This window comes from Vombatus ursinus, unplaced genomic scaffold (genome assembly GCF_900497805.2).
Source record: "Vombatus ursinus unplaced genomic scaffold, bare-nosed wombat genome assembly UNPS02014817.1, whole genome shotgun sequence".
Taxonomy (NCBI): domain Eukaryota; kingdom Metazoa; phylum Chordata; class Mammalia; order Diprotodontia; family Vombatidae; genus Vombatus; species Vombatus ursinus.
In genome coordinates this window covers 1,831,899-1,844,870 of record NW_020954595.1, presented here as the reverse complement: position 1 = coordinate 1,844,870, position 12,972 = coordinate 1,831,899, and the positions used below count along the sequence as shown (strand labels likewise).

The window sequence follows — 12,972 nt, the reverse complement described above, 5'->3', positions numbered from 1 at the left end:
CAGATCAACCATATCTATTCTTTTAGGTCACAAGACTGAGGTAAGAACTACAAAAGTGTTCAAAGTGTGATCCCAATTAACTTGGGTGTCATTTATTTTCCAGGAACAGACCCTCTGTATGTACTGTTACCTCTAACTTTCCTCCTGAGCCCAGATTAAGAATCTAAAGAAGGTTTTCCTGAAGAAAACAGTTAAAAGCTTTTCTTTCCAAGAGAAGTAATCACCACCAAAATCTGTTCAAACCAAAAATCACTCATGTGCCTTAGCCTCTAAATCAGAAACTGATATTAAAGCAAATTACCCAAAGAAAAAAAAAGCAACATAATAAAAGGAAATACTAATGAAACCACAAAACCCTAAGAGAGAACAAGTTCTACGACCACTTCCAAAATTATTAAGAAGAAAGTGAGTTTAGATAGCTGTAATTTTATAACTATATATAGATATATATGCACATATAGAAACACATATATGCATAAATACACACACAACCCATATACCAGAGCCTGACTAAACCGAAGAACAAAAAAGAAAAAAAAAAAGCCAAAGAAAAGCACCTCAGATTAAATGATAAGCTGAGACCTAGGAACTCCAAATTCTTCTTTAAATTGTCTAAAGAAATTGAGAACTTCAAGATTTTTGCAAGAAAAAGAAAAGTAAAGTAAATGCTACAATCACCTCATGTTTTATCATCAATTCTCAGCAAAATGAGTCTTCTTTTGTGCGATGACACTAGACGGAACTTGCTATGGATTAAAGAACCTTAAAGGAAATTCAATGAAAAAATTCCTCTAAGTATATCTGACATTAGCTGATGAGTCATTGCACTAACAGTACATGGGGCTCCTTTCATTTCTAGGCTTTGACTCCTCTCTAGTTCCTTCAGGACCTGATCAGAATGCCCTCCTACAAGGTTACTGAGACCAGAAATGCCGGCAGCAGTCCTGGGGTCGGGCACACTGTGGGGAGAGAACAAAGCAAATCAACTGCCCTGCTCACCTGGTGTCTGGTTATCGTCATGCTCCCCAAGTTGATCTTCTGGACTTCGTGCATTCCCTCCTGGGAGAAAGCAGCAGTTAGCATTCGTGGACTTTCTCCAAAGATTATCTAGTAAATCCATTTAGTACTGTTCAGACAAACCAAACGCTTACACACTGTATGTAACATATTACTTAAAATAATCCTGTCATATTTTCCTCATGTATAACTTTTAGATAAGATGTTCCATTGTCCCTTTCCATTAACAAAAAACTTAAGGAGGTTACATTTAATATTAAAGACTAGAAGCTGATATTCAGACATTCTCCAAAAGATTTTCCAAAAAGTGGGAAAATCAGAGAATACACCTGAAGAAAATCAGGATAGCATGGTCCAGACAATCTTCCTGTTTTCACAGTGAACCCAGCTTAGTTCTCTCTCAGGAGTGGGCATCACACCCTCCTTTGCCAATGTCATAAGGTCTCTTCCCTTCTGGTAAAGCCCTGAGACTGCTTTCAACCCCAGAGGAGCTCATCAGGTAGCAGAAAGCCCCTCAACATGCCTTTGTCTGAGCAATGGCTAAGTCGTATCTAGTCACTCATTCTGGAAAAATGCCATTTTCCTTGGAAAAGATTAATAAGGACTAACAATAAACAGTAAAAGAGGATATGCTATAAGAGCAACTAACACCAAGACAATCTGAAGATGAACAAGAATCACCTTTGAGTCACGGACAGCCACAGAACATAGCAGTAAAGAAGCCTGAATCTCCCAGACTGAGAATTTACGGCTCTTTCACTTGCACTGAACAATTTCCTGGCTCTCAATTCAATTAAGTTTTCCTTGTCAGTTCACTACGTAGAGTCATCAAAACAAAAAATGTTCTCTAAAATAACTTTCTCTAGTCAGAAGACAATTTCATTCCAACCCGAGGATTTCGAGCAAAGTCATTCCTTGCTTAATTTGGTGAACATCTTCTAAAGTGACAAGATATCATTTCGTGGGATCAGCAATGACTACAGGGAACCTTTATCAAAGGCAAGACACTTCTCTATTCAGAAGACAATTATATTCCCATCCGAGAAATTTGAGCAAAGGTATTCCTAGCTTAATTTGGTGAACGTCTTCTAAAGTGAGAAGATCATTTCATGGGATCAGCAATGACTACAGGGAACCTTTATCACAGACAAGACTTTTGTCATCTCCCTTTCACAGAGAACTCGCATGCCACACTCTCCAAGATCTAAGACCACAGTGCTTTGGGCTTCTTCGTATTCCTGAGTGGCTGACTTAGTGGTGGGCACCTACCACATTTGGGAGCTGTTGGTAAAGAGCCACCAGCCCACATGTGAGCTATTCAATGAGAAAAGTATACCTTGGAAGCCAAATTCACCTACTGAGTGGTATCTCTATTGTATGAATCAAGTCTTAGAATGCCATAAAAACCTGCACACAAGACGTCATTTAATATTGTATCAGAGACAATACATTCAGAAAAAATGACCTAAGAGACGGACCTAGGAAAATTGCACACCTTTAGAAAACTAAACTTTGACATTTCTTGACTTTAGGAAACCTCAAGTGTTGGTTCTTACTTGGTTCTTACCTGTTATTGGAATTAGTTTCCAATGCATTCCACCCTCCATGGCATTATTTGAGTTAGAATGTTGTTTACGGTTGCAAGGTTCAATGGGTGTGGTAGTACCCAGGTTGTAATTATCAAAATTACTCACGCTGCTACATTTTGGATCCTAAAAATTAAGGAAATTAAAACATCTCTTTTAATGTACATACTCTTATACATTTCTTTATATCAATAGTAAAAATGGTTTGTTTCTCATAGTAATATTTAGTCAACTTTTTTCAAAAATGAATCCTAACAGGGGCAGCTAGGTGGCACAGTAGACAGAGCACCGGCCCTGAAGTCAGAAGGACCTGAGTTCAAATCCGGCCTCAGACCAAACACTTGACACTTACTAGCTGTGTGACCCTGGGCAAGTCGCTTAACCCCAACTGCCAAAAAAAAAAAAAAAGTTATAAAAAAAAAAAATGAATCCTAACAAATATCATTAAAGTTAAATCTCGCCCTCTTGCCTTATTCTTTCTCTAATTAAAAGAATTGTTTAGATAAGTATTATTACTATTTTCCTAAAACAATAAAAATAAATGACATACATTCAGAGAGGTGGTAATTTGGAAATATTTCCAGTTTCTTCACTATCTTACAAAACCTAGACATTCCCCACCTACCACAAGTCCACCAAGTGGAACAGTGGTGTTAAATTCAAACAGAAGCCTAATAATTGTTTAAATGCCCACTTAAAATTTTTACCAACTGTTGAAATACAGAGCCAACCTGTTATTTACTGAAAAGCCTAGGAAGTGAAATAGCTGTACGATTACCCCTTCCACATTGGGGTTAGGCATGCAGCACCCCTGCAATCTAAAAACTCCGCATAAAAATTTTTTTGCCATCCCTGTGTACCAGAGCAGAAGTTTTCCAGATTTCTGGATTTCCTTCTCTATTTTCTTGATATTTATACAATACTATACATATACTTTTATGCATTTCTGAGTTTCTAAACTTTTTTCTCGTTGTCTGCTGGCCTTCACTCATTGTCTGTGGCTTCCACAAACCTCCCCCAAAAAATTCCTATTTAATTTCTTATGCCAACCCACAATATATTGAAACTGCAAAAGGGAAAGCAGCAATGGGGAAGAGATAACTGTCTATCTGTTTAATGCTAAAATATGCCATTTTTCATCTACTTGTCTGTATCCCAATGTAATATGAGATTAACAACACGATAAGCTCCATTAAGGAGGCCACATTAAGATCAGATCACTTTTTTTTTAAATATCGTAACACTCTCAGCCCAGCTTTTCATTTTGTCTTTCCCTATCTGACTCTCAGTTAGAAAATACTTAATTTGGAAATATTTCGGTAATGCTGGTACTCTGACCCCAAGCCTCACCTCTGGCTTCTCTTCCACTACAATCAGTGTTGAAGTATCAAATTCATCGTCTTAATTTATTTTTTCAGAAGAACCACACCTAATAAAGTATAGCTAAATGAACTGTTACATTTTGATTTCCAACTACAAAATACAGAGCACAGAATCTGAGTTGTAAAAGAATTAATTCAAAAGACCAACTACTCCAACACACATCTGAACAAAAATTCCCTTGTACAACGTACTCAAAGCAAGTCATTGTTCGGTTTTGCTAGAGACCTCCAACAAGACAATGTTCTCTCAAGGCCTCACTGGTGCATTGCCTTGACTTCTGAGAGGAGTGGCCTGCTAACAGCTGACTCTGTAATCAGAAAAACCTAAGCTCCTCTGTAATCAGAAAAACCTAAGTTCCCGTCTTGCCTTTAACATGTATTTGCTCTGTCTTTTAACCTCAGTACCTGAGGAAATTCTCTCATCGCCAGCAAGTTGCCAATACACATCCATGAAGGGAACACAGTTTCCAAACTGGGAGATCAGTAAACCACTAAGAAACCACAGGGCTCAACAATAACAACAAAGTCTGTCTCTGGGTGGCTCAAGTTTTTCTTTCTAACAATCTCAAGGTGGCTCTGCAGCTTCCCCTCCTTCAGGATCCTGCAGGATCAATAAACCACAACAACAGCCCCTCACAAGGCATGTGCTACGCAGCCCTTCCACATGCTGGAGGACCTTCTTGTAAGGCTCCTCTGCATCTTTCTTAAAATGAGGTCTAAGAAGGGGCAAATATGCCAGGTGTGCCCTCTCACCAAGGCAAAAGACTGCACAAGTATCACCTGCCTACCCTTGGCAATTTCTTATATTTATCAATCAATAAATATATATTAAGTGCCTACTATGTGCCAAATAAGGAAACACTTCTGAATAGAGACTGTCAATAAGTATGTTGGCTATCCCTCCCACCTTTGTGTTATCTGGAAATATGATAACAGTATTGTTTGTGCCTTTATCTAAACCATTAATTAAAAAAAATGAAAGCAAACAGGGCCAAACATCAATTCCCATGACAATAACAGAGATCACCTTTTCCAAGATGACACAGAAATTTCCCAGTTTTCTTCAAAATTCAGCTTAAGTACCACGAGCTTTCTACATGAAGCCTTTCCTAATCCCATCCAGCTACTACAGCCTTTCTCCCCAACTTCATTCTCATTTATGTGTATGTGTGTGTACACATACATACACATGTGCATATACAGAAATACTTTTCACATGCCATACATACGTATGCAGAATATAATCACTTTTTATATTCCATAATTCAGTCACTTTTAATCCACCTAACTATACTGTAGTTTAATAGCCAAAATCACTCAAGAAATAAAAAATTTTTCAAATCTTATACTAAATGTTAGGCAACTTATACTAAGAACATTCTACAAGTCTAGGAGTCCTGTCAAAAAGGAAAATCAACTTACTGATGAAGCCATGATTACTTTTTATGATTAACATCTTTTTTTTTTTACGCATTTTAACACATTCATTTTTAACAACACATTCTAAAGATAAGAAAATGAAGGTCCTTGTAGATATGGGGGATACACTATTAGGCTCGGATGTGTTGGGTTGGTGTTGATTAACTGCTTTTCTTTTATTTTCCTATCTTGTTCTTTGTTACAAAGAATGGGTTGGTGTGAGGTTGGGGGAAGGGGAAAGACATTTGGGAATGGAGTTGATATAAAACCAAAGGATAGCTATAATTGTTTTTTAAATTACATTCTAGAGTTTTGCCATGAGCGACATTACCTATCTTAAAAAAAAACAAAACAAAACAGAACATTTCTTTTCTCTTAATACCACACAGCAGCTCTCATTCTCCATAATTTTTCAACGATAACTGACAGCAATCACATCTGCTAGTTCTTTCACTATTCTAGGGCTGTGTTTCATCTGGGCCTTACGTCAGCAAACATAGCTCTTACTATCTCTCTATCCGTCTTGGATAACAACTTCCATAAGGAGGGAAAATAGAGAAAGAAGGGCCAGTCCTGTCTTTCCCAACCAAAAGATCACTATCTTTCTAGTAAAATTCAACTTCCATTAAAAAATTCTGGCCATCCATTAGCACCAAAGGAAATTCCCACATGAATCAACTCTCCTTTCACTAAGGGTAACAATTCCTTTGTCTTCTGCCATTTCACCTCGTTTTCTTGAGAGCAACTCCAAAAGGTAGGTACATAGGTATGATTCCAATTTTACAGGTGTGAAAACTAAGGGTCAGAAAGGTCAAGTAATGTGCACACAACAATTCTCAGAGCAAGGATTTAACACAAGGCCTTGTATCCCAATGCTAGAGATACTTCATGTAGCCCATGCAACAAGCATAATTGTATTCACTTTTGTACACATCACATGCTGCTTACTTCTTTCAAATGGAGCTTGGGCTCAGAGCCAACTTCACTTGAGGAGACTCTCAGGTCGACATCAATGGGATACTTTAAAGACGAGACATCAGCTTCCAAGACAATCGGGCTTTTGGGATCTTTACAATTTATATTTTCTACTTTCGTACAACTCGGCTGCTCGTACTCTTCCTTGTTCTGTGCAGAAGTTAACTCATACTCATGCTTTGGCTTCGATTCATCACCACACCCTAAGGCTTGGTTGACAGAATAAGCCAGAGTTGGATCCAAATTTCTTGAATTAGTGAGAGTTTCTACAAGCAACTTAATCAGGGCCCGTGTATCAGTAACTCCGGAGTCAGAGCTATCTTGCTGTCTCAAGTCAGTATCATGTCCACCGAATCCACTGAGAAGTGAGAAAACAGAATGTGGAGAACCTGGAACAGAAGAAGGGGAAAGTAAGGGAAGGAGAAGAAAACATAATTCAACTGAAATTTGAAAGTAATAAGGATAATCCTGGACCAACATGAACAACTGAAAATCAAGTAATCACGAAATACTAATAACTCAGGCTCTAAGCTAAACAAGGAGGAATTCATTTAAAGTAACTGAAAGTCAACTTTTCATCTCTGTAAAAGATATGCTGACCATTAACATAGGAAGAGCAGAATAACAGTTACTACTCTATATAAAAAATTCTTAAGTTACTGAACTATAATACAAATGCAAATTAAGAAAAAAAAAAAAACACTTAAAATCCAAAACGTCTTTTTACAAAGTTTTCAATTCCATGAGGCCCTTACATTTAACTAAATTGCAAGGCTGGCACAAAGCCAAGTTCTATGTTGGTCCGTTTCACTTGCACCCCCAAACATTTATTTTTTTAAACCTAGCCTTAATTACTGAATGGGTGTTGCCTCAGTCAAACTGAGACCTGTAAAGACCTTCACTTAAAATGCTCCCAATGAATCCCGGGCCGTCGCCAGTTGTCTTGATCTATATCTTGCCACTGGACCCAGATGGCTCCAGAGGGCAAGGTGAGGCTGGTGACTTTGCACAGTGCTGCCTCACTTAAGTCTAATTCATTTGCATGTTATAGCATCACTTCCATGATACCACAGTCCTCTTCAAGAACGAAGGACAGAAAACAACAACCAAACACACCAGAAATAGCAACCTCGAGTGATATGCTCCAAAATGTACAGAGTGCTTAAAGGTTTATCATGTGACAAAAGGGTTGGGCATATTTTTGTTCCCAGAGGGCAGAAGCAGGAATAAGGTGCAAGTTTCAGAAAGGCAAATAAATGTCCACTCCATAAAAAATAATTTTCTTAGCTATTACAGCTGTCCAAAAGTGGACTGGGGCTGCCTTGGTAGATAATGGGATTATCAAAATAGTAACTGAATGACCACTTATCAAAGATGTATAGCTACAAGTTGGGTCACATGACCTCTGAGGTCATTTCTAATTCTAAAATTCTGTGATTCAATAATTTTTGCCATGCTGAGTCTTTGCAATCACAGGTATGAAGTGAATTACTAGCTAATAAGAATTCTGATATAGAAAATCAAATGTTTATTGCATTTTAAATTCTAGTGTAAACAAAACAAAAAAAAAGAGATACTTATCTAAAAGAAACTGATCAGCATATTCTAAGACAAAATGAGATTTAATATTGCCCTGGACTTTGTATACTTCATTGGTGTAAGAAGAGATGACAGTACTTCCAAACTAAATTAAAGCGTATTTCTAGGTTTTATGTAGCACTAACAGATGTTATATATTAAAAAACACTTGTGAAAAAGATAAGTTGAAGGTATAACCTATGTTAAGAATCAAACCCCAAAATAAAGTCAGGAAAGCCTAGTGTCCAATCATTCAGTATGGCGTTACTCCTTCAAAACTAGGTGCCCCCATCCTTGCTCGCTGTTTCTAAAAAATCTAATCAGTAACACTGAGCTAGGATGCCTAAGATAAAATTCCATTTATTTTTTAGTACTTTAGTACTAAAAATTAAATCAATTTTTAACACAGCCAATACAGAAATCTGTTTTGCTTCACTACACAGTAATTGGTTAGCAAGGGTTTTGTTTTTACCCGTGGGAAGGGAGCTGGGAATGAGAAGAAACAAATGCTTGGTAACAGAAAAGATACACTGTCATTAAACAGGGAAACAATCAACAGAAGTCTAGAAATTGACCGGCTCTGTGCTACTAAGCAGATATCAAAGCTATGGAGGAAATCTGGAGTTACCTTCACACAAATGACTATTTTCAGATGAATCGCTGGTTTTTCGATGCTTTCTCAGATTTCCAGGATGATTCCCGTGCTTCCTTTTCAGGCCAATTTTGTCTCTAGTCTCTTCTGTATCAGACTCCCCACCTACGTTTTTTTTCCTACACTGAATTAAATTAATCAGTTCTTTGAGCCTGTCCTGATCATAGTCCCAGGAATCAGACGGCTTCCACTTCTTCCCGATGGCGACAGTGTCATTCTTGGAGCTATTTCTCTTTCGAAGTTTGAGTTTCAAAAAGTCCACCTCTTCCTCCGGCCCTTCATAATCGGAAACTGGACTAAACTGATGAACTTTCCTATTCTCTTCCATCAGTTCCTTAACTTTACAAACAGGTAACTGATATGTTTCAGACTGGAAAATATAGTTGTGCAAGGAACTGTCAACATGTGACTTGTTTTTTGGAGCCGAATATAAGAATTTTCTATCGTCTAAACGCGGGTCATATGGATACATGACAAATTCTCTACGTCTGCCTAACCCAAAACCTCGCTTAAAATATTCACTGATATGCTTTTCAACAACAGTACTGAAAGTGGTAGTATTGATAACACTCAAATCTTTACGACACTGAATTAAGGCAAAATGTATGGATGGAATTAATTTCATGATTCCTGGTATGCTCTCAAGGGTGGTCTCATGACGTTCCTGTGTTACTACTTTAGGTAACACTTTCTGTGCTGTTAAAGTAAAGCAAAACACATTACTGGATATGACAGGTATTAAATATAGTTCTAATTCAAAGAGAAAACACACCTCATTGACATGATAATGGTAAAAAACTAATCTTCTCATTACAACGAAGTGAGAGTCTATTTTATTTCAGCACATGTAAAAACCAACCCATTCCTAGGTGGGTACCACTCCCTCAAGTGGGCCAAAACCTAGCCCAACTAGAGCGTTAATGGTCATTCAGTAATAGCCAAAATGACAGTAAATTCTAACTGAGATCCAGCACTTTGTAACTTCTCAAGTAGCTCCCTTACAACAAACTGGTGAAGTAGATGATTTAAGTATTAGTATCCTCATTTCACAGGTGAAGAAACTGAAGCTCAGTAAGGTTACTGATTTGCTGATGGTCATTCCACTCCCTTCTTTTCCTCCAAAAGAAGCACCTTTCAGGTCAGCACACTAGTGACAAGTGCTAGTTATTGGAGGGATTTCTAAGAGCTTCAGGATACATTTTAGGTGCACACCAGGTACTGGGAGGAACCTCTACAAGCACCTCTCAAGAAGAGGTCCTCCTTCTGCACCTCAGCCTGGAGGCTGCCTCCAGCTCCCATCCCCACATCAAAACTCTCAGTAGTTTCCCACCACTCTAATATGACGCCTGCAAGGATACTCCTTCAAAAGAGAACATGTTAACCAAATGGATATGAGAATACAAGTATCTAGTGTATGAATCTCACAAGAGTAAAAACTGTTAAAACAAACTTTGGTAACTTTAATTGTACAATATAAATTAGAGCAAAACAAGTATCCCTTAGAACAAAGTTATATCTGCTTCTCTTAACCAAGAAGCAACAAACACAATAGCTCTGGATGGTCTATTTTCATAAATAGATATCAACATTCAAATTTAAATACAAATTTTAACCTGAAAACTAATTCAGATTAGTGAATCTAAACACTTTATCAAATAACATCAGGAAATTTATTAGCTGTAACTATATAAAATATTTAGAGCGGCTAAAATTTTATTTCAAACAAGAAATATCTTTTATAAGTCAAGTTATATTGATTTTTTTAGACTTAATTCTTTTCAATAAGAGCTCCCAAAAACTAAGGCACATATGAAAAGGTGAAATTCAAAAATTTCTCAGAGAGCTAAAGAAAAAAAAATTATTAATAGGTAAACCTGACATTGCAATAAACTGTCAACACCACTGATATAAATATATATATACAAATATATATATATATAAAAGTAACAACATTTAATTCCATTAATTCTACTAATAACTTACAACTCACTACTCCTCTAGGTTCCTGAAACAAGAACAGAGCATGTAGGATTCTAGTCTTGGCAGTCTGATGCTCTGTAAAAACAAAAGCAAAATGCATTGGGAATGTGTAAAGAGAAGGGGAAAGGCTGAATAAAAGAATAGCCTTTGAAAAGGTACTTACCATACGGTGAAGCCATTTGCCAAGGAGAAAGAAGGAAAAGGTATCCTCGGTCTCCTAAAGGCTTAACAAGAACCTATATTTTCAGAAAAAAAATAATTATCCATTTTGCTATTACTTACAACATTATACAAACCACATGTGGCTTTTTTTTAATGGGAAAAAAACACTATTACAAGTTTCTTTAAAAAAATTTTAGGAAGTAAAAGGCATAATATGTTCAAGTTAAGAGAGAATTAATAGAATAGGGCAATAGCTACTTTTTAAATCCTATTTTTCCAAATAAATAATGATAAAATGATTTTAAAACATATTGAAAGGATAAAAAATTTTAAAATATTAATGAAACAATTCATTGTAAAAAAATTAGTTTTTAAGAATGGTAGTCAAAAACTGCCAAACATTACTCCCCCCAAAAATATTTTGTTATCTTTGTGATTATAAAAGTTTTATATAATATTTATGAATCAAACTTCAGTGGAAATGAAGTAGTGCTTAAGTAGAAGTAAATCTTCAGATTAAAAAGGATCAGAAATCATCAGCTATTAAAGGAAGCTACTATAAGGTGCCCTTCATTAAGATAATCATGGACCATTCAAAATAAATAATGGTAGCAACAGAATGAAAAATGACATGAAATTAAAATTAGAAGGGAAACAGGTAACTGGGAAACAAAATCATTCTAGCAAGTTTCTCTGATAAAAGTCTCATATCCAAGATACACAAAGAAATGATTCAAATTTACAAAAAATAAGAGTCATTCCCCAATATATAAATCATCCAAAGACATGAACAAGCAGTATTCAAGGGAAGCAACACAAGCTATCAACATCCATATGAAAAAGTAGTGTAACTCACTAATAAGAGAAATGTAAATTAAAGCAACTCTGAGATTCCATCTCATACTCCATCAGGTTGGCAAAGATGACAAAAAAGGAAAACAACAAATGACAGAGGTACTGTGGGAAAACAGACACGATGAGTGAAGCCGTGAATTAGTCTATCCATTCTGGAAGGCAATTTGGAACTATACCCTTTAACCCAGCAATACCACTACTAAGCCAACCCTCCTTCCCCGTCCTCAAAGAGATCAAAAAGGAAAAAGACCCATATGTACAAAAATATTTGTCGTAACTCTTTCTGTAAGATCCAAAAACTATGAACTAAGGAAAAGCTAATCCATTAGGGAATGACTGAACAAAGTATGGTACATGAAAATAATGCAATATTTTAACACTAACATAAGAAAGGATGAAATGGACAAGTTTCAGAGGAAACTGGGAACCTCTATGAACTGGTGTAGAGGGAAGTGAGCATATCCAGCAGGACAATGTACATAATGACAACAATTTAAGAAAGAAAACCAGCTTTGAAAGACTTGAGCATTCTGAATGATGCAATGATTAAACCACCAGCCCAAAGAACTCAAGAGAAAACACACCACCCACCCCCTACTAGAGAGGGGACAGGACTTAAAACATCAAAGGAGAAATAAATTTTTTGGATGTGGCTAGTTGGAGAATTTGTTTTGCTGTAAGACAGACACTTGTTATCACAGCTTTCTTTTTTTTTTTTTTAATTGTTCTGTAGGAGTAAGATAAGGAAGAGATAACAAATGCTTATAAAAATACAATTATAAAAAAAATACTACTTAGAATACTATAAAGAAGAGTTGAGAGAGAAATATGGAATGGTGTCTTTCCATGGCTCTAGTTGAAGAAACTACTCAGCCAGATATTTAGAAAAGAGAAAGGCTAATATTAGTTAGTTTTTGTAAAATAATCATTTTGTCTCAAAAGTTTTAATTGAGTTAGGGTAAGAAATAGGCTTAGCAAACAGAAGAGACCCAGTCTCAAATAGTTAGGCAACAGATGCTCTGATAAAACTGAAAGATGGTGACCGTTCAAAAGTCAAACAAGAAGAGATCCAGGACTGACACTCAACTAAATAACAGATCTAGGCAGTGGTCTGGGCTAAGGAAACCTTAATAAGAACCCCAAAATTGGAAAAGTTTGGTTAGTTTTCATTAAGCATCTTCTATGTGCAGATAGATCATTGTAAGAAATATTAAGAAACCAAGATTAGATAAAACAGGCTCTGTGCTCATAATGCTTACAGATCAGTAGGGGTACGTAACAGATAATTATAACAGGATATGAAATATGGTACATAAGAGAAGTCAATGTGCATTTATTAAGTCATCAGGTAGCAAATAAGAAAAAA

General features: G+C 36.4%; 1 protein-coding gene across 6 annotated transcripts in view; it reads right to left on the bottom strand.

Moving 5' to 3' along the window:
- Positions 1-12,972, bottom strand: part of TASOR (transcription activation suppressor) — a 71,516-nt gene that overhangs the window by 21,764 nt on the left and 36,780 nt on the right. For 5 of the 6 annotated variants that reach the window (XM_027835834.1, XM_027835835.1, XM_027835837.1 and 2 more), the window contains 6 exons: positions 10,753-10,825; positions 10,593-10,664; positions 8,586-9,305; positions 6,353-6,768; positions 2,585-2,729; positions 1,000-1,059 (listed from right to left, as the gene is read on the bottom strand). In XM_027835834.1, the coding sequence (XP_027691635.1) occupies positions 1,000-1,059; positions 2,585-2,729; positions 6,353-6,768; positions 8,586-9,305; positions 10,593-10,664; positions 10,753-10,825 (1,486 nt within the window). The remainder of the gene's footprint in view (positions 1-999; positions 1,060-2,584; positions 2,730-6,352; positions 6,769-8,585; positions 9,306-10,592; positions 10,665-10,752; positions 10,826-12,972) is intronic. The other variant, XM_027835833.1, reaches the window with a different exon arrangement.